Raw genomic sequence first — 27,269 nt, 5'->3', positions numbered from 1 at the left:
TATTATAGAGCCTCATTAGAGTGTCACCTCTTCACTGTACAAAGAAGCTGGTAAAACCCAGTAGAGTTTCCCTTAGGTTGCATTTCAGGCTTGTGGGTTCCTCCGTAAAGCTACGTTCGTCGAGGAGCGTTTGTCACAGTACGACCGTCACGGCTGTCGTGTCGCACGTTTGCGGCAGAATTGTCGCCGAGCGTACCGTAGAACGGGTGGTCGGGTGAGTTCACTCTCGAAGGCTGTCAGGCCTGGTGGTCTGCTGCTGTAATACAGAAATGACTAAGCAGGGTGTTATGACATGATTCACCCAGTGAAGGAGCAATGCAGTGAAAAGAGTCGGTGCGCAAGGTAGCGCTCACGATAGCGCGTCTCTCTTTGTTTCTCTGGCAGGCCGAGGGTGAGGACAGCCTGAAGAAGATGCAGCTGATGGAGCTGGCCATCCTCAACGGCACGTACAGAGACGCCAACATCAAGTCGCGTAAGGATGACGTCAACACGGCACCCCCGCGGTGCGGCAAGGCAGTCCCAGCACGCAACCGGGGAGACAATTACACTTACACCTCACCCAGACAACCACTTCTAATAATGCTTCACTCCCTCGGCTAGGTCCCTCGGGCTCCATGCCAGCCCCTGTAAATACGCAATATCCTCATCATTAAGTGTTCCTGGGCCAGTGTTAACCCATTGGAGAAAGGATAAGGATAAGCCAGCATTACCCAATCCGTTGCCTATAAACTGGTACTATTCAAGTTCTTGAACCTGCAGGAGAATATCCTATCTGATGGTGAGAATTCAAATTCAAATTAACCTAAACATTTTCAATTGAGAAAACCTTAATACTTATGTATGTGAAATACATTTAAGTAGAACATTTTTTGTGTAATTTACATTTCTGAGAACTATTTAAACATGCGCAATACGCAAGTTTTGGAGTTTGGTATGAAAGTAAGTGAAGAAAGAAAGAAAATCAAATCATCACCAAATGTTGGTGTTATAGTCTAAACAAAATAGGATTTGAGGCATTTTTATTTGGCATTGATTTCTGACAAACACAGTTTTAAATTAAGTGTTTAAAACACAATTATTGAAACAACATTTTTAATAGAACAGTTTGACACTTGACTCAAAGTAACACACCACAAAGCCTTGAAAATCCTTTGCAGATTCAAATTGTGCCCTCAAACCACGTTAGTATCAAAATTAATTACTTGCATGAAAACAATAAATGTTCATAAGCCTTATCAACCGAGTTGATACTAAATGAACAACACACCATCATAATCTTGTAAAATCATTTCAAATTCCAGAATCTCATAACCAGAAATTGTTTTAGTAATAATATTTACAAAGACCTTTGCTGTTGTTGAAACAATTCTGACAGTTAAAGCCTTTCTATTTTATCAGAATCATTATTGTTATCTAAAGAGTGCATACTGTATATTGGTTGTCCTGCGTCATGTTCCAGACATGACGATTATGATTGCTGAATGGTTGCATACAAAGCAATTACGCAGCACATCCATACAATTACGCAGACTGACGATACAGACAATAAACTCCATCCTTAAATGTTCTCAGTAAATAATGTATGGATTGTTTGGGAACAATTCCCTTCTTGATATTGGGGCAGATATCCTGTGCTGCTGGGGGCAGTGACAGCAGTCAGTTATTGCTGTTGTGATACCCTTCTTAATGACAGATTGCCTGCTCCGCTGACCATACACCACGACATTGACCATCACCTGCCATGCCCGTCTCCGTGTCTACTTCCAGCAACATCATTATAACCTGCTTCTTTTTCCCAACAGTGTTGGCATAGAGTACAGTACTGTCCAGTAATGAATACTGATTTCTTACATTGGCCATTTGTGAGAATGCTCACATATTATGATAATTCGGTTTTAGATCAAAATTGCACTTAAAATTAGTTGGTTTTTTTCTTGATAGTGGAACCAGAAATTCTCAAGTTGGCGATTAAGAGATATTCAATATTATATTTGTGAATAAGGGATCATGACAAGATAGATTAAAAGTTTCTAATTCAATTAGTAGGTGTGTTCGCAGCGATTGGAACATTGTCACAAAGCAGCTTACAAAAAGAAAGACGAACAGTGACCTTGAGAAAAACGTGTTTCAATCTGGGAGCCGCACAGTAAGACCGCAGCTGTCAGACAGCGGCATCTCTCATGGCAAACGGCTCGCTCTGAAGCTGGAACGGAGGCTACAGGGTCACGTGACCTCCAAAAACAGCCGCGACTTTGCGCCTCCCCACTCCCGGTCTATTTCTGTCCGATTTTGTGACCTTTACCCCCAAGTGCATGTTTAGTGTGCTCCCGACATACCATTAACACATTCCATTCAGTCCCGCCTGGGCCTGCTACACAACACCCCAGTTTACTGTAGGTGTAGCAACTGTGTGGTTTATTCCTTCTATTGTTAGCTGCCATAACATTTAATCAACGCTTTTCCTCAGCTTCGGCTCACAATGACTATTGTATTCACAGACGTTGCTTGGCGAGTTTGTTCTTTCAGTGAATGTGTGTGTTGTGTAACACTGGGTAGTGCTATGACTGTTATACATATAACACGGCACACATAGGAACTCCACACAATGCAGGCATTTTGTTTTGTATTCCTTGTGACTGATGACAGTCAATACTGTTGTGTTGAGAAGTAAATGGTCCAGGAGTAAGATGGCGTATTTATTCTGTCGTTCGATACTATTTCTTATTTTTCTCTATCTCTCTTTCTCTTGTCTGTCTCCCTCTTTCTCTCTCTGTCATACTTTCTCTATATCTCTCTCTCCATCCCTCTCTCCCCTCTTTCTCTCTGTCACACTCTCTCTGTCTCTCTCCCTCCATCTCTCTCCACCCTCTCTCTCTGTTACACTCTCTCTATCTCTCTCCCCCTCTATCTCTCTCTCCACCCTCCCTCCCTCTATCTCTCTCTCCCCCCTCTATCTCTCTCTCCCTCCCTCTCTCTCCACCCTCTCTCTCTCTCTGTTACACTCTCTCTCTCTGTCTCTCTCTCCCCCGCTATCTCTCTCTCTCTCTCTCCATCTCTCTATCTCGCTCTCCCTCCCTCCCTCTCTCTCCCCCTGCAGCCGCCCTCACCTTCTCTCTAACCGCCCAGGCTCCCCGCATCATTACGGGCCCCGCTCCTGTGATGCCCGCCTCCCTGCGCACCCCGACCTCGGCCGGTCCCACCCTGATGCCCCTGATCCGACAGATCCAGACCTCGGCCCTCATGCCCAGCGGGGCCCCCCACCCGGCGGCCACCCTCGTCCCCCAGGGGCCCGAATCCGGGCTCATCTACGCGCCCTACGACTACCCCTACACACTGGCTCCCGCCACCTCCATTCTGGAATACCCCATCGACTCCACCGGGGTGTTAGGTAAGCCCCAAAACATACCAGAGGGCCTCTGTTTCTCAGTAGAGAGAATGAGCAATGGCGGGTGGTAGAGAGGAGGCAGGACTGTTAATATGGAGACTTTACTCCTTCGGTATGAACCTTGACCCCTCAGCAGCTATCGGGATGGATAAGATGTAGCGTAAATCACCGTGGGTACAGGCATGCGCGCACTAAAGGCTGCCAAAAACAACCTTAGAAGAGTCTTCTAGAATGTTCTTTTGTGTTCCTCTAACATGGAGGCTAGTGATACATCTCTTCCATGGGAAGCCCAGGCTTTACAATTGACCTGAATGCCATTTTAAAAAGGCTGCGAGTTCTGCAGGGTGTCACAAATTTGGCCCTAGCACCAGTTGGGGAGAGAGCGGTCTCCTGAGCAGGGTGCAGCCTGTCTCACGACACAGCAGAGGCTTCTCCCGCTCAACACGGCTCCCGCAGTCCGCCCACATCCGCCACATTAGTTCTGCAGTCCTCCGGCTACATCGCAAGCGAGCGCAGATGGCGGATTTCAGTGTGAAATGAAGCACCGGCTGGCTGGAGGGCACACGACACTGCAGCAGTGCAACGGGCTTACTGCTGAAATGGGCCGTTCTAAAATTTGAGAGAGAGAAATAAAAGAGTTTGAATAATAAGTTGTCCCCAAAAAATTAAAGGCAACAAACTTCCATTCAATAGGAGTTATTTTTGGTCTGCAGAGACGCTACCATATGCAGTGCTGTGACAGTGGTACAATTTCTGCTTTTTTGGCTCTGTACTCCGAACACATTGGATTTGAAATTAAATAATACATATGAGGTTAATGTGCGACTGTTAGACTGACTTGGAGGCTATTTACATCAATATTGGGCAATTCATGTAGGATTTACATCCCTTTTTACACAAAGTCCCTCCATTTTCGGGGACCAAAACAGACAGTTGGTTTCCCAGCTCTTTCTGATTAGTCAGGTGTATTCAATCGCTCCCTTAGTGCAGGTATAAAAAAAGCTTTCAGTATCTAGTCTTTTGATTGCCTTTGGAGAGTCTGTTATTGCATTTGTTAACATGAAGAGCTGTGCCAATGACAGTCATTATGAGGCTGAGAAAGAAGCCATACTGACCAAACAGAACAGAAATTGTACCACTGTCCAAATACTTATGGACTGCACTGTATATGTTAGTGTAATACAGTTGTGAATAACACTTCCCTTCCAGTTACAAGTTGGGTCAGGGATGGTTCCACTAACTGGCTGTTTCTGCCTTTGTATGTGGTACTCTGCCCAGATATATTGAGAGAGTTTGGAAGAGCAAATAATACAATTTAAGCTAACTGAACATGAGAAGGCTGAGTGAATAGAATACAATAGCACAATAGGGTGGGTTTGCGTATTGACGTCCAATGGAAAAAGTGGATCATTTTATAATTCCTCAGATTTGATTCGTATTTGGGATGGTGTTAATAGCTGAGCTCATGGCACTGGATTGTACTCCCCGTCACTGTGTGAACCCTCCTCCCTTCTCTTGGGAAAAGCACACAGACCCCAGGGCAGATCCGAGATGTGCGTGGGCTTTCCCCTTTGTGCGCCTCTGTGTTTTCTGAATAAGGTATGTTTTGATTAGTACGTGATTCGGTCCTACGTGTGTTAAAGGAGACCGAGATGGAGAGGGAACAGAAAGGGGAAGCAAGAGCAGAGAGGTAGAACAAGCAAAAGAGAGAGCAAAAAGGGGTGGAGAGAGAGAGAAAGAAAGAAAGAAAGAGAGAGATAAAAGCCACGTAGCCCAGAGTTAGCCGTCCCTGTGGGAGGATGTTCTCTCAGGACGGCTTTTCTGGAGCAGGATGGGGTGTTGTAAAGGGGTCAAACCAGGGTCACTGTGTGTGTTTCTACCTGGAGGAAGAGACCCAGACTCTAATTCCCCTTTCCTTCCTTTACTCTTCAGGTATGGCTTTCCCCACCAAAGGCTAAGCACTCTCAAGACCGGCGTCCCCCCTGCGCGCTTATCTGTGTGCTAACCCTCGCTTTGTTTCACAGAGTCGCTTCTCAGTCAGATACTGTGTGTGTGTGCGTGTGTGTGTGTGTGTGTGTGTGTGTGTGTGTGTGTGTGTGTGTGCGTGCGTGTGTTTGTGTTCATCATGATCAGCGTGTGTTCAGCCCGGTCAGACAGATGATTCATTACTACTGATGTCCACCCTGGAAGTGTATCACAGAGATAGTGTTTCATGTTTCTGTGTGTATTTGCGTGTGCGTGTGCGTGTGTGTGTTTGTGTGTGTACAAGTCACTGCACTGTACACGTATCAGTGTATTTTGTGTGTAGGTAATTATGTGTTAAAATATGAAATCCAGAAAGAAAGTAATGACTGCACATATAGTAGATTATTCTATTACATGTATTCTGTGAGGTGTGTCACGTATGTAGAACTGCTCTACAGCATATGCATGAAATTGCATTACATTTCCAAAAGTGATTAAAATTTGTATGCAGTATTATAGAGTATATCGTACAGTATATATGTCATTTATTTCGGATTTCATATTTAAACATATATTTACATATATCTTAATGCCTTTTTGATTTGGTGTAAAACAACAATACTGTCTTTATTTACTAATCACTTAATTTATTGCAATTAAAATTACGGTTGTTTGCGTGGCTTAAGTTTTAAACTTTGAGCTTGGTTTGAGTATGTTCAGTATTATATTTCCATATTTGAAGGTTTATCTGGGGGAAACCATATAAACCTGCCGCAGGGGGAAAAGGTTAAACCATTCCTGTGTGTGCTTTGATTACGTGATTAGTAAAGACTGCTTGCTGCCAGCAAACCCATTTAGGGGAGTTACATGGACCCCGTCTGGTTTACTGACAGCTCAGTGGCAACAGACTGCCGCAGCGTTTCGAAATTCTGTACATATTCTCCATAAAAAATACATTGTGCCTTATTTTGACGTTTTTTTTGTAATTTAAATGATGTGTAGATGCCTTATGTCATTTCTTTTGTATTATCGCGACAAAAAAAAAGAGGAAACTACTGTTTTTCTTACACTGCCTGTAAAAGGATAAATCTTCTAACTGTGCTCTGGTGTCGTTGCAATTCAAGCAGGTGCAGTGGCAGCTAAGGTTCGGAGGCACGACATGCGCGTGCATCCTTACCAAAGGATAGTGACCACCGACAGAGGTTAGTTTAGACCCCCGGGGTCCCACCCTGCTGCACACTGCACTAGCCGCCCGCACGGGAGGCGTTCGATAGGCTCAGGGCCTTGCCCTGTGAGCGCGCTCAGATCCGCATGACACACAGTCGCTCGGGGAAGGTGTAATTCTTTATTATTTTTATTTTTATTTTATTTTTTGGGGGGGAGGTGGGGACCTCGTAAACATGCGGGAAAGGGTCTTTGTTTTTCCACACAGGCGCTAAATTGGATTCAGCCCATTCTCACAGTGCGGTGGGGGAGGGGGGAGGGGGACATCAGTGCGGGACATAGATACGTCAGATCACTGTCAATTTGGGGTGACACATATAGTCAAACTTTTATGTGTAGGCAAATAGGTATGTGTGGCTTAAATGGGTTGTACTCCTAGGTTATTTTTTATGCGTCCGGGTTGGCACACATTTGAGGGCGAGATACAAAGGTCTTAAAGCATTTCTTCTCCTCTCGCCCTATATATAACTTCCTCTGTCTTCTTTTGAGCACGCAAACCCAGTGAACATCAGCCACAAACCCAGTGTTATATAGCTGTATAGCCACACTAATGCACAACAATGGCACACTTGTCATGTTCAGCAGACACCAATAATAAAGGCAGTAACTATGTGCATTTTCTATTTGAAAATAAGAAAACTGCTCACTAGTTGTGGAGAGGAGGCACTCAAACAGGGCAGTGACACATTTTTCTGTTGGACAGCAACGAGACAGCAAGCTGCTACTCCCTTAATGTCTTAAACAGAGATCCTTGGAGCAGACACGCAAAACCTGTCCACGTATGCGGTCATCAACTCTACCCTCAGACTTGCAACACTGATGTTGAGCAGAAAGCATCCAACTATTTTTTACTGGAGTTAAAACCCTAAAACTTAACTTTTCCTTTTTTGAGAGCATCTGCCGGTTTTGCCCTGAAGCCACTTGTGCCCTTGCACTCGAAAGTATTGCAATTACCATGTCATTTCCTCCACCAGCCATTTTAACTACCAGAAGGCTTCCCGTGTGCGGTACCTTTTAACTTGAGAATTTGAGGGAACGTTTTTTTACTGTTTGGCTGCGTGTTATTCTTTGAGGTAAAAATGGGAATGACGACCTACTGATAATTTTTCATACAAGGGATACATTATCTGTAGAGCTGCCAAGAAGGAAGGAATAACAAGCACCCCCCACGCACACATACACAGGGTACAGAGGAAGGAGGCTACATATCTTGGTTTATTAGCAGATAAATATTGACCCTGAGGCCACACATGCATAGGGACACTCCACAGAAAATTACAATCTGTCCAATGAGCTATCACCTTATTCAAAGTCAAGCTGAGCCCTGTTGTCTTATTTGTCATTTAGTACATTTGCTTCACTCCAGGGTGTTCGTTTGACAGCTTTGGACCTGTGCTTTGTTGGCTTGTGTATTGTGTAAGCTGGGAGCAGCATATGTTTCACCAATCGAAAGAGGTGTAGAAGTATTTGTATTCGAAGCATAATCGCATTTCACGTTGATTCCCCGTGCTTCCAGTTTAATACAACACTGCAGTAAGCAGTTTATAATGTCTCATTTCCAATTCAACTTGGCTGAAGGGAAATGCGACATTAGTATTTGGCACCAAATGTAAGGGCTGTCACACAGGTATACACAATGAACATAATACCAAAACACACTTCCAGGTTATTTGCAGGGTGCTAAGATTTAGCCTTGCAGACAACATTTCATGCTTACTTTTATGCTCCAATTTTTTGCAGAAAAGTAAATGCACACACATTCATACGCACAAACACTCATACACACACATTTGCATTGCATGGGTTTCTTTCATTGGCTCGGCTGAAGAACGTGCATCTAACAAACAGTTGTATTAACTGACAAATGTTTATTTTAGTGATATTTTGTTGAGAAGAGATTACATTCCATTAATGAGAGTATCATCTTCCCCGAGCCTTGCTCAATAAAAAATTAAGCAAGAATATCTTGAGGTGGACAAGATAGTATTGTCTGTCTGAATGCCTGTATTCTACAGTGTACAGGGCTGCACGTAAACATCACTAATTTCTATATTTTGTGGAACTCTTATATACTGAACAGTATACATGTCTGTGGAACAGAAAGCAGTATTGTTTTTGGCTGCTTCATCTCGGAAGCTTACTTTCATAATAGTATTTTTACACAATATAGGAGATAAGTGGAGCAAATACACTGAATTGCACTGAATGGGGAACATATGGGTGGTCTCTCCTGTCTTATATAGATGTAAAATCTATGAATGTCATTAATTTTATACACACGTTTACGCACACAATGAAACTGTGCTGATGAGTCTCAAAACTGACCGCTATGGAGTGGGCGGATCCAATTTCATGCGCCTCGTCGATGAGCAAAGATCAGCGTGAATTCAGATATTCCACATGAGAGCCTTCCATTTTAAGTTCATGCTCCTTTGTGTTATTGTTGTGTTTTCTCATGATTTTTGTGAAAGAAAATAGTTTTTACAAGTGGGTTCTTTAAAAAAAAAAAAGAAATGAAATATGTGTGTACGTTCAAAAAATTATAAAGCAGAAATGTAAATGAAATGTCAAATGTTATTGTCTTTGCAAAGAAATAGCTGATTATATCCCTGAGTTCTTTGTAGGAAAGAACAAACGTATTACAGTACCATATAGAACATTTCTATATTTTTTGATATACTTTCTAGGGATTTATACAGTATAAGTATAAGTGGGGTGTTCTTATGAAAGTGAATATTGTATCGTCATTGTCCTGTGAATTGTCTGTTGTTTTCAAAGTGGAAATTTTTTGCTGAAATAGTTTAGCATTTTTATAGCTTCACATTGATTCCAGAACTGCTAAATATAATGATTATTGTTTCTTTGTATGATGAGGCCAATATTTTCATGTTGATGTAAAATAGAACACAAAGTACCTGAAAAGCAATAAAGTTTTATTGAGTTAAAAAAAAACAACAAACCCTTGTTCAGCCCATAAATTATCCATACGGTTCTGAGTTGTCATCTTAAATTTCTCATTTCCTTTTTTGTCCATATCTCTTACCATCTCATCGGTGTAAACCTCCATCACTATTAGAGGCTTTTAATGCTTGCATTTGGAAAGAGCTCTAATGCTTAATAGCAGTCAGGGAATGGTAACGACGCTGACTGATTTTTGTCAAAAACTCTCTTTAAATGATTGCTTTTTAATTGGTCTCCATATCTCCAGATGTCCTCCGTTGACTGCTACTAACCATTAAATCATTCTAGAAAATTTCATTTATTTTCTGCTTTTTAACATCTTACTGGTGGGAATGGGTCTATTTGTGAAATCATGAAGCCCTCATGATTTCGTTGTGTAGCTCATGTGGAATAGTCTGCCAGTATTTTTAATTGTTTAGCTGATTAGTTTTTTGTCATGTTGTCATTCTGCCGTCACTAGCTGAAACTAATCTCCTCTCTATCTTTTTTCTTTTGTTTCTCTATCTTTCCCCCTTTTTCTTTTATTTTCTGTTGTTTTATTTTTTGTCTGTCTCTTTTCTAACCACCCAGCCGCCACAGGCAACTAACCTTTGACCTTCTGACCTCTGAACTCCTGCACCCAATGATGACCTGACCAATGCCTGCCTGCTGACCAGCTCTCTGGCAAACGTCTACGCTTGCCTGTCTCGCGGTCGCGGCGAGCACGGCCCAGCTTTTCACCTAACAAAGCAACACGACGATGACTCAACAGCGCCGCCCCCCCTCCCCCCCTCCCCCCCCTCCCCCTTCACTGTAGCCCACTCTGGTCATGTGACCGTGGCTTTGACCCTGCACTGAATAGTCATACAGCAATAATGAGGTCCAACGCCCCCTTCCCACACACACACACACACACACACACACACACACACAGTCAAACAGCAGCCCCCTTTTAAACTACCCACACCTGAATGTACCGTTGCAGTAATGACAAAGCGTCACGCATGAGTCTTTCTGTCGTTTTAAGGTCATTTCGCAAAATCTTTCCCAGTTGGTGAAATGTATTGCACACCACCGAGCGGTTAGAAGTCTGGCAAGCGGGAGTGGGAAGTTTGACGGGTGAGGTGGGGTTCAGGTGGGGTAAATGAGCGGGGGTGGGACTAAAGGTGCTTGTGGGTGGGGTTATAGGGTGTTACCTGAGGGTATATGGGGGTACCTGGGGATGGAACCCTGTACACAGATTGATAGCAAATGTGCATCCCATCACTTAGCAACATTTCTATTTAGGAGCACTTCATTGCATCTTCAAGGATGTTCAAAACAAAGCCATGCTGTCCTATCTGCTTTATGTATATCAGAATTGTAGATAAATATTGAGACACACAGAAAAATGAAACTCAGCAACTAATAATTTGACACTTTTTTATGATTCAAGGGTGCTGCCATATAGGAAGATATATATTCTCAAATGTCATTGTAAGCCTTTTATATTTACGAGTATTGTGAACAAAACAAAAAAAGAACAAACCCTTTAGTTTATTATTGAAATACAAACTGCTTCTTTTTATGTGACTGAAGAGGTATTGACGACCAAAATGGCCTTTTTTTTTTCTTTTTTTTTTTCTTTTTAAAAATTTGTTTTGTTAAGCATTTACAGTGTTGGGAAGAAATTGAAGTGCCTTTCTTTACTCATGGTCATTGAGTCTGTTGGCCGGCTCTAACTGCGCATGAAGGTTAATGCATTCTACACCACCGCCTTACACATGAAACAGTGAACGAGCGGGTAAAAAGAGATTAATCTGTCAAAGCCTAAGACATGCAAATATGACTCTGGCTGCTTACGCTAAAGACTGAGGAAAAAGATTAAGCCAAGAAAAAAAAAGTTGCCTTTTTTGTGTTTTTCTTTTTATGTTAGTTTTTTTCCCAGCGTTTGTGTAACTATATAGAGAATCACGGAGCAGTACGATTTCAGCAATGCATCTGAACTCTATGGGACTCTGAATTACTGAAGCTCCACTAAACTGGAAGAGGGAATGGCGCAAGTCCGCTCACCTCTGTGTGTCAGGACTAATGCACTGTGCGTGTGATGAAGTGCAGTCTTACGAGTGTGGATCCAAGTATTCTGTCTCGGTTTTTACCGAAGCAGCTCAGCGTTCCACTTGAAGCTACACACCGTAAACAGGTACGGCCGAATATCAAGAGCATCATAACATTGGGGCTTATGGGAGATGAAGTCCGGAGCTTGAAGTCTGCATGGTCGATGCCAATCCTCAGACTTCATCTCCCACCAGCTCTGTCGTGTGAACTATGTTGCCTTCCTGACGATTGGATACAGAGCAGTCCTAAATCTGTGACAGTTCTCAAATTCTAAAAATTGGGTTTTTGTGTTTTTGTGTGTGTGTGCGTGTGTGTGTGTTACAAACTTTTAATATTTAAGGATATGTTACAGTATGTCCCCCCACTGGGGACCGAAGCTCGGCTGTGTGGAGGAGGTTTTGGGGTTTTTTGCCAACAGTTGCAGGTGGCTTTCAGGCCGCGTATCACAGTGCAGATGGGTTCCGGTGAGTTCTCTAAACAGCCATCTCATGGGGAGCCATGGCCCCAAAACATATGAAAAGTATGTCAAAATACAAGCTGTTAGGGGTGTATTTTGAATAAATATTGAATAAGTATTTTGAAAAAAATATAAACCTTGTGTTACAACATACGCCAGTCAGACTCTAGTATTGTTTTACGCTCATTTCAACATGTCATGCTGCATAAATATCATATAATATTGGAACAAAAGTGCATACAGTAAAATTATTATAAGGGGAAAGAGTAGTTATTTGAGTGGTGGAGCTTTTCAATGGTTTTATCAGTTGTACCCATATTTTATTACTATGCAACAAATTGGCCTGTAATACTTAATTATATTCCTTGCCATAAACGTGTCTTCCTGTTTTATATCTTCACAGTTCCAATGATGCAGTGTGATATTGAATGTTTTGGACAGTTTTTTGAGACAATATAGAGGTGTACCATCTCAGTTCTTTTGGGAAAGACCCTGGAATAATATTGGCTGTGTGTCTTGCAAAAACTGCATATTATTTTAAAGTTGAATATATTCTTTTGTGTGAGACTATCATGTCCAATGAGCTTGAAGTTGGCATCTTTGAAATCTCACTACTCATTGGGTTCTCAGTATTATGTCATAGTTCTGTTGGTTAGTCCTTTATGGCAGTATTATCTTCTTTGTTTTCATTTGTGTTTCAGTGTATTTTTTTCTTTTTCGCTGTCTGCGTGTGTGCGTGCATGCGTGTGTGTGTATGCGTGTGCAAATTCTATTCTTTGTAAGACATACATTTGGCAATCTGTACCCTGTGTAACTGCTCAAGCTTTGTATTAACAATATGAAATATCCAGATGATTGCCTACAAGATTACATGGATGTATTTACAGCTGTTGTTACAAGTTTATAATGTATTTTTCTATCTACTTTTGTATGTAAGTAATAAATAACATTAATGAACGTATTTCCAGATTTGAACAAATTAGAATAACAAACAAACAAAAAGGATACTCAATGCAGATGTAAAAATTCAAGTGCATATGTGGAGGTTTTTCTGTAAGAGGTTATTGGCTTTACTTTGCAGTACATTGCTCTCAAGACCTGTGCCTGAATTGAACCTTGTTATCTTTAATTATTTAGCACAGGGGTTTTTCGACCTGTGTTTTCAACGTGTGCAGGGATTTTCAACCTGTGTTTGAAACCACCCCATGAAACCACCCCATTGAAAACATGTGGCCTGTGCAACAAGTTGTCCTCTGTATGGTGGAAGACACAGCTTCCCCCTTTCCATCTTTACTTGTCCTCTGCTGGAATTGACCTGACAGTATGAGTCAACTTCATATATTGAAATATTGAATTTATTTTTACCATTTCTCAACTTGTTGCATTGAAAGCCGGTTGAGGTTCCTGGACACCTGGTTGAAGGTCCCTGATTTACTGACTGATTCTGGAGCACCTACAGTGGTTCTCTGAAAAAGAAAAAACTCAGAGAAAGTGTTTGGTTTGGCATGAATCCATTGAACACCTTTGAACTCTTGTGAAGTCACTCTGCTCGGGTATCTATCTCAATACCGAGTTTCTTCATCAGACATCTCCCATCTTTTTTACAGACTGCAATTTAATAATAACCCACATTTGGATGAATATTTTTAGTTATTTCTAGTTTTTCATAGAACGATCTGAGGTGCCTCGACTGTGGTGAAGTTAAAAAAAAAAAATTAGTTTATAAGGTTTGTCGCTTGCATTTTAAGGCCTTTTATTGTAAAGTGTTATTAACCTTTAGTATGATTTTAATAAATGTTACATTGCAATTGTACTAACAATGGACATGATCTTGTTTCTTTAACCCCTCATTGTTTCTTGTGTCTGCTTTGGTTGTTTTAAAAAGCAAACTTGTGAAAAGCTTTAACTTTTTAGAATGCTGATGAGAAACATAACACTGTATTTACTGAAGAGCAATAGCAAAATATTAAAAGAATAGTAAAAAAAAATGAATTCAACTAACTTTTGTGCTTCATCTATAGCTTTTTAATGTGCCTTCAAGCTAAATTCACGCTTACTAATAGTATAACATATAGTATCCTTCAATGGACGGAGAAAAACCTGAAAAACCTAATGAATTAATTAGGAAGTGATTATCCTAATAAGTTGTGATCAATGGATCAAATACAATAGTTTGAGTTTTGCAGATCTTTCCCCCACCTCTAGTTCGGCTTGATTGCTGTAGCATCCACAATTAACACATAAAACGTCCTAAGTTGTCCTTTTTACACTGCTGTGGGCCAGAACTAAGGCACCTGGTTCAGGGAAACAATTGCAGTGAGCTACAGGTGGAGGGCAGCTGTGAATCTTCACTCCCTGTGAAATGCTATGACCAATATTGTAAAAGACTGGGTCATCCGAGAGGCTTCAACTCGAGTGCTGGGTATGAGGAGAGGGAACCGATTAGAATGAGAGAGGGAGCACGAGCGAAGATGTTTTCTTTTCTTCTTACGAAAGATATTTTCATGTCAATGTCATTTGAAATACACAGAAGAACGCATGAGACCACATACAGAGCACACCACTGGGCAGTGGTTCTCCCGGCTGGTTCTGGAGTGAGAGGTGTCTGCTGGTTTCATGTCACTGATATTCACCACGTAATTCATCAATTAAAACCATTTATTACAGACTGAAATCTCCTCGACTGGAGGAAATTAGACTCGAGCCGACGACAAAAAACATCATACCCTGCACCACTCCAGGATCAGGGTTGGGGACCACTTGAACCCTATAGTACAAGTATAGAGCATTACTGCTGCACTGTAGCTAGCATACCGTGGCCTGACAACCACACGGACACTGTACAACACAAGCACTGTACGGTCAAATGTGGTTTTGCTCCACAGGTGTCACACCCGCTCCCTGTCTGGAAGCAGCGTTTCATTGTTCTTTGTGTCCTCCCTCATATGTTTTTATTTTCTCCATCTGTTAAGAGGGCAGGGGACTCTGGAGAGCAGGGCAGGAGGAGGTGGCCATAAATATTCACTCTTCTGCTCAAGAGAATCTTATTTTGTACTGAACAGATGTGGGAAAGAAACAGACATGTTCTGAGCTGCTGTAGTGTGTCCCCCTCAGTCTGGTGCTCATAACTTGCCCAATTCCAAAGTTCTGGTGCTGATAACTTGCCCAATTCCTTCCCACGATGCTGTGTAACGCATCAGGTGCTTCGAATTGTATGATCGCTAGAATGGTATTTGACGCACATTCATCTGAAAACTTCGCCCCCTCACCTACTGAAGTTGATTCATAATTCCTGCATCCTCAATGTCCTGTAGGGTGAGAAGTGGAAAATCTCGGTCCAGGACCCAGAGTTTGCTCTGGACTGAGAGGCACACAAAATGTCTTTGGGACCCAGCTTTTGTGTTTTCTCTTATCAGCTGGCAAGTTACATCTTTCCTATTTGTTTTTTTGTTTTTTTATTACATATTTAAAATATAGTATAATGCATTACTCTTTTTGTGATCTCTTTCAATGCAATAAACTGTCAGTACTGTGAATAGGCGCTCACACCATAAAATAATGAACTGAAGAAGACTCTCTGTAGAAGCCAGTTCCTGCAGAAATGCACCATTATTCTCTGTCATTGAAGTGTAAAATAAAAATTCATTATTTTTATGATAAGAAAGCAAGGTAAAAATATCATTCTAATGGGATTTTTTATTTAAAGGTTTTACTTTTTACTGTATACTACACAAAACAATCTCCAGATTCCACCATTTCTAAAATTCCCCCCTGCACTGGAATCCAGTGGAAAAAAACAGATTTTTCCATCACAGCTCAATCTCAGCACAATTTTGGAAGGCTTGACCCAAAGGGGAAAAAATAACTTTAATCGCTATAGTATTAACATTCTTGTGCTCTTTCTTTCAATCTTTCTTCTCTCTTATTTCTATTTGCAAGTGCAGTCTGAAGTATTGTCTTTCACAACATGAGGAGCAGGGGAAAAAATGTCTGGAGTTTAATAGTAGTCTGCTGTGTGGATTAGGCAAATCACGGGGCCCAACCCGCATCTTTCTGAGGGGAAAAATCAAATCTTGCGTTGCTGTGGGAACCGCATAGCATTTGCGCCGTGTGAAAGCAGGGCCTCCAGGAGTAATGGTGAAGACACCGTTAACCAAAGTACTCTTTCAAATTGATGATTAAAACGATGCAGCATTGAGTCTTACTGAGGGAAAATGGAAAATACATTTTGCAAGGCTGCAAGAGACAGATCGGCACCGAGCGTATTTCAATCACTCTCACACTGCGGATTGTTCTGGAAAAATGGTTTTGTGCTGCCCTTCAGAATCGCCTTACTGCAAGCCACTTTAACTGTTATTATCAAACGCCGTTCCCCCGCTGCTCGGAGCAGAGGAGACCTTCTGTCTCACATTCTGTTTATTTCAAATTCATATTCAGATTCTGAATAATTTATGATTTGTGTTTGTTTTGTATTACGAAAGTGTACTTGTATTGCAGAAATTCATTTAATAATGGAGAAGGGGGGGGCATAAAATAATATATCTCATTATAGACAGTAAAAAATACAAAATAAAATTCAGGCAGGACAGTATCGCATTTCAAGGGATTGGATTCATCAAGTATGAGTCAAGATTTCTTTCCCCTAGTAAGTGACCAGCTGTGCAGAGGATTCCTCAGCTGGCCTGGATCTCGACCAGGAAACAACTTTTTATTCCAATTCATTCTCCTAAAAAAAATTATGACACAAAAACATGTCTTTTGCCATACAATTAACCATTGGTTCTCCATATCAATAAATGTTATAATCTCCAGAATAATGTATACATGCAAATTGGTCACAAAACGGGTGAGGAAAAATTTTACTGAAAGTTGAAATTCGCATTAGCTCACTCACTAAAGATAATCAAGCGAAGTTTTAGCTTGGAGCACATACTGATTAGCAGGCTGTTATACATCTCTCTGTCCTGTAGTTACATTACACTTTCAGCACAGAACAAGGTAATGACCAAATATAACTGCTGTAGTTTCAGGAATAGCTTATGAGGCAACACAATTGTCAAAAAGAGACTTAATTTCCCTGAATTATTATAGAACTGGTTCCTCATACATTTTCTCTCACTTCATGAACTGCATTGATTACATTGTATGATCTTATGTGTAACCAAATAAAGACCAAGTCGCACATAGCATCATGAACGTGGCATTCATCATCAGCAACGCGGTCCGGTAAGTTTTCATGCCTGGTTCTGGTCACTCTCTCAAAACAGATGTGTTAAAAAACAACACATAACGTGTCATTTTTAACACACCTCCATGTCGAGTACTGAATAACACATTATGTGTTACTTTCAACACGGTCTGACTCTGTGTTTAAAAAATTCTCCCTTTGCAATACATACGTACATTTTATGATTGTATTCAAAATGTGTAACTTTGAAACACAATGTATTGAAAGCCATCCAAAAGAAGTAACACAAAAAGTTTTAATATTTTTGAGAGATGTCTTCAGGCAGAGCCTACATACAATATGTCTGCTGTGAGAGGGCCCACAGAAAGTGAGCTTAGTGTGTTGGACAGTATTCCTGACTGGTGTTGCAGCATGCTACCTACAGCTTCACGTGTTGGCATGTTACTTTTCTGCACTCCCCTGCACTCCCCTGGAGACATCCTTGAAACTTAAGTATGGACAACCTCTTGATCTGTTTTGTTCACATTATCTATTGAGGTGTTATAGACAAAATGTCAGGACTCAGGGTCAAGGAACCAATAGCAACCAGGAAATAGATAGTAATGGAGTGTTTATTCAGCGAAGGCAGACAGTCAGGGATCAATCATTGACAAACAGGTACAGAGAGGATAATCAGAATGGAGATGGGTAATCCCTGACAAAGTCCAGTGCTACGTGGGACCAGGGGCGACATGGAATAGAGAAGGGCTGAAGTAGGACATGTGGTCGCTGATTACTGCCCTTTCCGAGGGCACATTCAGGGCAGGCAGGACCAAAATCGGAGGTATCTTGCTTCATAGTCTGCCACAATGGGACAGAAAAGCCAGCGTGCGTCTGATCTGTGGGTGTCAGGCAAGGGGGGAGGAGGGCGCCCAAGCGAGGACCTGAGGTCAAAATGAGTCAGGAACTTAGAGACATCACCACTAGGATGGTTTCTAAGAGCTTCTTCCACTGTGCTGATAACTTGATGGCGACGACCAAGGAACCAGGAGGCAGGATGGCAGCAGGACCATCCTCAGTGTGGACAGGTGAGTGTAGCCTGGATAGTGCATTGGGTTTGATGCTCTTGGATCCAGGATGGTAGGTGAGGGTAAAGTCGAAGTGATTGAAAAATAGTCACCAGCGTGCTTGGCGGAGGTTTTGTCTTTTGGCCGTACATAGGTACTCCAGGTTGTGGTGGTCAGTCCAGACAAGGAAGGGCATAGGGGACCCCTCTTGTCAATGCCACCATTCTACGAAAGCTACCTTGATAGCCAGTAGTTCCTAGTCCCCGATTTCTCGGTGGGCGCCAGACAGCGGGAGAAGAAGGCACACGGCTGCATCTTGTTATCTGGAGCTCTATGAGAAAGCACCGCTCAGACTCCAGTGTTGGAGGCATCCACCTAAAAAGTGAACTGTTTTTGCGGATCAGGGATAGTCAGAACAGGAGCTGAGGTAAAGCGTCTCTTGAGAAGAACGTGGTTGATGTGAGGGCAGTTAGAGGCACAGCGACAGAGCTGAAATTGCAAATAAAGCGCCGGTAGAAATTTGCAAAGCCCAAAAAGCATTGCAGCGTCTGGAGCGGTTCAGAGGCATCAGCCAGTCTACAACAGCTTTAGACTTGACAGGGGCCATCTCCACATGCCCTCAGGAAACCATGAAACCTGAAAAATGAATTGAGGACTGGTGAAACTGACATTTCTCAAACTTGACAACTGATTTTCCAACAGGCTTGTAGGACGAGGCGGAAGTGCTGGATGTGCTCTTTGAGTGACGTGGAGATCAAGATATCGTCCAGATAAACGAAGATGCAATTGGATATCATATCTTCGAGAATGTCATTAATCATAGTTTGAAAAACAGCTAGAGCATTAGTGAGCCCGAACAGCATAACCAGGTACTCATAATGGCCACCGGGGGTGTTGAAGGCCATCTTCCACTTATCTCCCTCTCTAATGCAAACCAAGTGGTAAGCGTTTGTGTAAATCCAGCTTGGTTAAATATTTGCAGTTCTGAAGAGACTGTCAGAACCCGCTCACTTACTGCCGGCGTTTTATTTTACCGGACAAATAGCCACGATATGTCCAGGTCCGCCACAGTAAAGACATTGCTGTTCGGACCACCTACTCCAGTGCAGATAACCCAGCGCGGTTCACTTGCATGGGTTCAGGTCTGAGAACAACAGCCAGAGGTTGGTTGCTGGGATGCGGAGTGAAGGCTGGTTGGAAATAGATTGGCTTATGTGCCCATCTTCTCTCTGAGAGAGAAAAGACCAGCAGGAGCCCAGTTCCCCAGCATAATGCTCTGGGGAACTGGGCAGAGGAGGTCCACCAACCACAGGCGGTCCGGCAGTTTGGCCTCTGACAAGGGAATAAAAGTCCAATCAAAGTCTGGGAACAGAAAATCCAATCATAGACAGAAGCGGAGGTTGGGGTACACAAAACAGGTCAGAACACAGAACAGGCAATCAGAAAAATGCTGGAAGGAATGGCTTACACATTACAATCGGGCAAACTGACAGGGGAAACAAGCGGGTTTAAATGCACATGTAATTAAACGAAATGATGAACAGGTGTGCATGAAGGAAAACAGATGACGAGACACAGGTGAGACGAATGAAAGAACAGACAACAGAAAGCAAACAGGGACACAACACAAAAAATAAACCAGGAAACCAGGAAAAAAAAAAAAAGAAGCCAAATACACAAATGCCAGAACGGGGAAATACAGAGTATGACACAAAAAGTGATATGTCTTGGTGTTATTTAGTTTTTTATACAACATGCACAGTGTCACTAAAATATAAGCCTTCTTAACATTTCCTAATGACTGCTTTGCATGCTTTGCAAATTAAAGATAAGTATACTTATGATGGAGCTCCACTTGAAAAAAAGAGAACACCTGTGAACACCATTAGATCGGAGCAAATATTTGGATTTGAACCAGTTGTTAATTCATAGAGCAAATAAAAAAAGCATACGTGCATGTTTAGGGACAGCCACAGTGCAACTCCAGTGCCTTGGTCAAGGGCAATGGCAGGAGCACACCACTATGCCACTATGCCACCATGCCACCCATTTTAGTGAACAGAGGTGGGAGCAGAATTGGGTCAAGCAGTACTTCCAAGGTTTATTCCAAGTCCCTGTTCAGAGGCAAAACATTCTTTTAACTATTTTAAAATGGCCAACTACTTTCTATTGACCAAGAAACACACTCACACATTTTCTTTTAATCTGAATCCTTCTTTGATTGTAATCATTAATAAGGTTTGCGATCAAAAACAGATTGATTGTAATATATTTGTCAATAACCAATCAATAACCATCAATAACATTGAAAAATAAATTATACTTAACTTATTTTTCTTAGAGATCATTTTTGGTCATTTTCATTGTCATCAAAAAACATCTCATCAAGGCTTTTTCTCCTCGTAACTCTGTTGGTGAGCAGAATAAAAGCACCAATGAAAGCAGCTTTCTGTGATTGATAGCCTTTTAACCTATAACCCTCCTTTATGCATCTAAGCCTTCCATTAACCTGCTTTTTAACCTTCAACCCCTCTCCTATTAAACCTTTCACCTCTGCCTCCTTGTATTTAACCAGGCTTATAACCCCCCTTCATTGTCCTTTAAGTATTAAAGGGTTGACATCGCATTTATTTCCATAACAGGGCTTATCGAGTGATGCCAATACATTTTAAGCCATAAGATCAACCCTTCCCTCCCAGCGCCCTTTTTTTTTTGGAACAAAACAACACTGTGTCCAGCCTCTCTCTCTCTCTTTCTCCGTCCTCCCTCTGCACTTCCTGCTTTCTCTCAGGGGCTCGGGGATGGTGGGGCTCCAGCTCTGCCTGCACCAGACTCCGCCCGAGCGCCCGTGGGCGGAGGAACACTGCGAGGCAGCAGCCTGTGGATGCCGGCTGGAGCCAAGATCATTATTTTAACATTCCGACGGCAACGGCGTAGGCCGAGCCGCCAGGAGGAGCGAGCAGATTCCGCCGAAATCAACAGCTCCACCTCGCCCTGTCTCACACGCACACGCACGGACACACACGCACACGCCTACACACGCATAATGATTGGCCGTCACCACACTGACCATCAGGAAATGTACGTAATCAGTTGGTTGTCTCTATGGGTTCAGAACAGAAGCTGACACCTGTCTAAATCCTTAGGATACAGGCATCTAAGTATGGAGTCTCTGTGCCTAAAACAAGTTCTTTCCTGTTCTCACCATGCATGGGAGTCATCTTTAAGCTCAAAAGGCAAAGGATAATAATTTGGGCACTTAACAGCAGGGTTGCTTTCACCAAAAATAAATAGGGCTGAGACTTGAGGAGCTCTGGCGTTGGCGTTTTCTCTGTCTGTGAGTGCAACCAATATTTTCCATAATAGAATTCACCCTCTTGTGGGAGGGCAATGATGTGAGTAATTGAGATCTTACTGTACCTCATTTCACACCTTTTATTTGAATCATCTCTCATTTGGATTCAAAATGAAAACATGTTTTGACAGTTTAACATGCATGTAATTTAATGCACTTTAATTTAATTTAATACACTACTGTTCTGATAAATCATATCATACTTTTTTCATAAGGGTGTGTGAAGTTAACCTAAAACTTTTTTCCCAGACAGTGTCTATTTTTTCCCCTGACGACAGGAGAAAATCTATTCTACTTTCTCCTGCGGATTAACTGCTCCATGACATTTTTCTCCATAGATACAATTCAATCCACTTACCTGCATTTATGAAAACAGGTATCTTTAAGATACCATAACATTGTGCAATTTCCTCTACATCACTTGTGGCAAGCAGTTTGAATGTATACCACGCAACATCGAATTCTAAACTAAACAGCTAAATCATTTAATTGTATGCTAGTTGTTTGCTCTTGAAAATGTAAGTTTGCCCCGAAGCAATTATTACAGTGTTGTGTCACTTGGTTGTGCATGAGTATGTGGGAGAATATAAATGTATGTTTTATTAAATAAACTCATTTGAAATCCAAAGCCAAAGCCACGCACATGTGACATGTGAGAGCACATGTTCAGTCATTTATTCTAAATATGAGAGATACAGCACAGATTTCAGACAGATGAATAAATCAGCAGAAAGCAACAGACTTAATATAAAAAAGGAAAGTACAATTGTCCATTTCTTTGTTTCTATATTAAAAATAAGGCCCCAAGATTCTGTCAAAACATGTCCTTAGCTTAAATCCTTTAGTTTTATTTATTATTCACATACATAGTTCACATAGTTCCTAGCTGAAGTAATCTACACTCAGTGACCACTTTATTAGGTATACCTGTACACCAATAGGTCTAATAAATACCTAATAAACTGCTCACTGAGTATATCCCCACCTTGGTAAAGAGAAATACCTAACTCTTGCATTTATTTGTAAGTCAAATTTAAATCAGGTAAACTGAATTCATACCAGTCTGAAAACTTTATGTGTCATGAGCATCAGACCTGGGCAAAATACATACTTGAAAAACCTCAAATCTATGTATTTTAGACATAGGCTATTTGGCGAGTCCAAATTGGGCTAGGAATTGTATATGCTCTGTCCCACTTTAAAAAAATTAATAAATAATATATAGTTCTTTCTATAGGTATTTGCAGGTGTTGAGGATGCATAATTGTCTGTGACCACAGCTGCGTACATGCAAGAACCTCACTGCAAATTCTGGAGTGTAGATGTCCCTGGTTCTCCTGCAGAACACGTGGTGTCACCACCTGCTTCTTTTCTTACAGCAGACTACAGTTAATTTCACATACTGTAGAACAGAGTCAGAGGAGGACCATTCATATTTGGCTTACACAGCAACCAACGGGCACACCTAATTGACCGGCACGGGTCGCTAGATAGAACCCTATCTAACTGAACCTGAGCCCATTTCCTAGACAATGCAATCATCAATGGTACAGTCCGGATTCAACCAAATAATATTTTTTACGCATAATATATACAAGTAAACTTCTCTCATATGATTCTATATGTTCAGTGAGTAATTTGGTTCTTGTAAAGACCTCAGAGATCTACTGTAGTGTCTGTAGTGTCACTGGCATAAAAGAGCTAAAATTGAAATAAATAACAAATGAAAAAACCAAGAAGATGTCTTATCAGTTATCACACAAATGCTTGCCTTGAAGTGTGTGATGAACAATGCTACAAAATACTGTATACAAATTAAACAAATCAAATGGGTTTCAAACATCATCCTTCATGCATTCTCTTTTGAAAGCAATTCTGTAACATAATGAATCAGATCTGTTGTCATAAGGATCTGATGGGAAAGTTTAAACCTGTGATACCTATTCCAGTCATGCTTGATTTAAGTCCTTCCCATTCGTGCAGCTTGACTAATCATTGAGGTTAGCTGAGTAATACTTCACACCGATACTTGTTCATACTCTCCGTAATATTGCACAGACGTTCATGATATTTTATAAATGCGTGAATATCTTGACAGTTAATCACAGACAAAGCTTAAGGTCTTTCTTGAGAATCCAACATTGTTGGCAACCAGCCTTATTATTATTATTATTATTATTATTATTATTATTATTATTATTTCTGTATCATATTTCAATATCATATTAACTATATTCCAGAGTTGCTCACACCTGTTTAATTTTTATGACTAGTCTGATATTGCTGTTTTTTCTTTGCTCAGGATTCCCCCTGTGACCTGCTATCTGATTGGTTCTGTGCCAATTTAGCCAGCTGCTGGCAAGCAGGCGTCTATTTTACTCCCCCAACTTTGGCAATCAAAAACATACCTATATCAGCCTTCTCATCCACCGTGGTAATTACAAAATTACATTTTATGATTTAAAATGTACCTCGTTAAAATACCTCCCAGCTAGCACAACACCTTTTAGTAACTTTTTACAACACTTCATTAAGGTTGTGTAAGGTAGCGGTGAATAACATTTTTGGCAATATTTTTTTTACAATGTTTTCACCCCTTAAACAACAACTTTGGAGCTACAGCATGTAGTAAAGAAGAGTTCAAAACACACTTTTTATGTGTTTGCAATCCAGTAAAAAGTCACAATTCTCCAAGATATAAAAGTTTCAAAAACAGTATGGCTTGCTGGGATATCACTTACTTTGCATAGAAATACTAAAACAAAAATGCACGATTAAAGGGGAACTTGAGTGGCAATTCTGGCTTGTTCTGTAAAAACAATATATATATAAATAAATATAAAACTTGGCAGGCAGTTCCCGCTAGGGCTGGAAGGTGTTTTCATATCATAAATATTCGTATAACAGTTGACAAGTGAGGATGTGTCTTGGTGGCACGAGATCCAACTTTGCAGTTCCTTCCTGTATTTCGTTCAAAAAGAAAAATGTTGGTTGTAGTGCCAGCATTATAAATAACAAATTGTGACAGGCCATCAAAAAACACTCAGTTCACATTTGCTTGCTACTCATTGGTTTTATTGAGGCATTGCCATTCCCAACCAAAGCCAACCCATACCACACCCTTTGCTACCTTGGTACATCACCACATTATCACAAATAAAGGTACAGTTTTGTACATTAAGGAACAAAAGGTACCATAAAGTGACGTAGGTACTAATAGGTACTAACAAGCAGGAACAAATGAATTGGGCTACGAGTTTCACTTCAATGATGATTTTGTTTCTGCTAAGGTATGCTTACATAGACTCAGTTAACCCCAATATAGCTCAGGTTTCACCTGAATATAGCCTACCTACAGTATGTCCTATTCTGCCAGAGAGTTTTCACCTGAACGCCTAGAAGCCTATTTACTGACTTTTCAATGCAATCTGTTTTTCATGTATGAAATGGCTAATAAATGGATCTTAAGGTTTTATCTTTTAGCCAACTTATATTATTTGGGACTTAAGACTTTAAGAGACTCACTGACTGACCCTTGGGTTCAATTTACACAAAATTTCTATCTCCAGATACATTTATTTTTCTCCAAATGGGGGGAGGGGGGTGTAAATGAGTACAAATGTGTTTTTGGGGTTTTTAAGAACCCTGCTGAATCACCCTTCTTTTAATCTTCCATAAGATCTCTTTAAAAGAGAACAGAAGCCACCCCCATCTCTCCCTGACAAGTTTTGTTGTCACATCTCCATGGATACAGTGCCACACTAAGGTCTTGTTTTTCTTTTTTGTCAAGGATGGGGGAGGGGAGTACCATGAAGTTCAATATAATTGACATAAATTAAACTTCTTCTTTTTTTTTAAACATTACAAATAATGACCCATGATGACATGAATGCTGTTTCCCACCAGAGCGGCCATTTTTCTTAGTGGGTAATGCTCTGTTGGCTCTGTTAAAGTTAGCATTCAGCAGGCCTGCAGAGGCCATCTTCCTCTGCCTCAATACCCTTTTTGTTGAAGAACAGTGAGCTGTTTCTGCTCCCACAGAGAGCATGGGCAATTTAGTGAGGATGCCAGGAAGTCCCAGCCTGTGAGCTTGACAACAATGGTAAACTTTATTTCTCCACTTCGAGGTCCAAACCCTCGCTACAGTACCTGAATTTAAATAAGGCTTTTGTTTTCCCAGCCCCCACTAGCAAATTCCTCCTTCGCCCATCTCCTATGAACCTTAAGTGGCCTGAGTGCTTTCATGCCGAAGGGAAGGAAAGAAAGCTTTGCCGTGCTTTGAAAATATAAGATGTCTCTGCACATAGCTTCAGTCTTTCAGTTCTTTAACTACCTTCTCCGTTTTCCAATCAATTTTCACCAGATTTGGAATGCCTGGTCGTATTCATCGGTCTGCTTCACCACTGCGTATACTCTGCTAATTCATAAGACAGCAAACAAACACGCTGTCACCGAAGCACTTGCTACCAGCCCCCGCTTCTTTCGTCGCTCTTATTTATATCATCTTTTTCAAAGACCCAAAGGCACTTTAGAGGAATTCAAAAGAGACTGAAAACCTCCCTAAATGGGAGAGCTCTCATTAAAACATTCCCCCCAATTCTCCAAACCAATTTGGAATAACAATTGCAGCTATAGCTTGCATCACCAGCAAAACTCATTCTACAGTGCCACATATTAACACTTGCATCCTCCAAAACAGGAAGTAGCTTGGTCAACTGAAACTCTCCCTCCTTGAACCTGAAAGACTAAATGGCCACATTTGACACTGGCATGACATGAGACACAGGGAGTGTGAGCGACAAAAAATTCACATTCTAACAGAACCCTGAATGAGGACCTGCTGAACAATCATTGCACAAACAAAAATGTAGAGACCCATACAAGAACAATGAAATGCTGCAATGTGTTGTAACTAAAAGACATGTAAGGCTTCTAGTGGGAACTTGGAAATGACATAGTTAATCAGTTAAACTATGAATAAAAAAAAAACACTAAAAAAAACATGCGAAAGTGGATATGTAACTGAAAACAACAAATTGTTTGCTTCAATTATTATTATTATTATTATTATTATTATTATTATTATTATTATTTCTTTTTTTTAATGCAACCGCTCATATTTAAACTTTGTTTTCGCTTCTGAAATTACTTTGGTCATGCCATGCCTTGGGTGGATCGTGTGGTATCCAGTGTTTTGCTGCCATCTTGTGGAAACACAGTATTACCATATCACTTTCTCCACCAGCCAACCCACCTTTTACCTTTCACGGGGTGTACTGTGTCCGGTGCCATCATATTTTGTAGGCTAACAAAGATATCTTTTGATAGGTATCTAGAAAAGTCATACTTTTGCATGTACAGAGATCGTGTCGAATAAGTTGTGTAACACGGATTTTAATAAAATCTGACTATAGCGTGCAAAATCCGGTGCCCATCGACTTGTCTTATAACATGAGTATCTTTTAATTGCTTCCACCATCTTTTGAGAAACGCATGCTTGTCGTAGGTAGTTACTGTCGTGAATACTTGTAAGTAATGTTATTCATACAACAACCGTTGACGTCAAATTTTCCTTTTGGAATTGTCGGAAGTATAAATAATCAGGAATTACT

At 41.1% G+C, this 27,269-nt stretch overlaps 1 protein-coding gene across 5 annotated transcripts in view; it reads left to right on the top strand.

Moving 5' to 3' along the window:
* The window catches only part of qki2 (QKI, KH domain containing, RNA binding 2), a 68,063-nt gene extending 52,319 nt beyond the window's left edge, over nucleotides 1-15,744 (top strand). For 3 of the 5 annotated variants that reach the window (XM_061227311.1, XM_061227309.1, XM_061227307.1), the window contains 4 exons: nucleotides 385-472; nucleotides 3,098-3,388; nucleotides 6,475-6,552; nucleotides 10,106-15,744. In XM_061227311.1, coding sequence (XP_061083295.1) covers nucleotides 385-472; nucleotides 3,098-3,388; nucleotides 6,475-6,552; nucleotides 10,106-10,122 — 474 coding nt within the window. In that variant the 3' untranslated portion in view covers nucleotides 10,123-15,744. Of the gene's footprint in view, nucleotides 1-384; nucleotides 473-3,097; nucleotides 3,389-5,317; nucleotides 9,534-10,105 lie in introns of those variants that run through there. The other 2 variants (XR_009706111.1, XM_061227310.1) reach the window with 2 other exon arrangements.
* Nucleotides 15,745-27,269: the final 11,525 nt, after the last annotated feature.

The sequence above is a fragment of the Conger conger genome, chromosome 2 (assembly GCF_963514075.1).
Source record: "Conger conger chromosome 2, fConCon1.1, whole genome shotgun sequence".
Taxonomy (NCBI): Eukaryota; Metazoa; Chordata; class Actinopteri; order Anguilliformes; family Congridae; genus Conger; species Conger conger.
The sequence above is the reverse complement of the archived record's forward strand: the minus strand, read 5'-3'. Positions and strand labels throughout refer to the sequence as shown.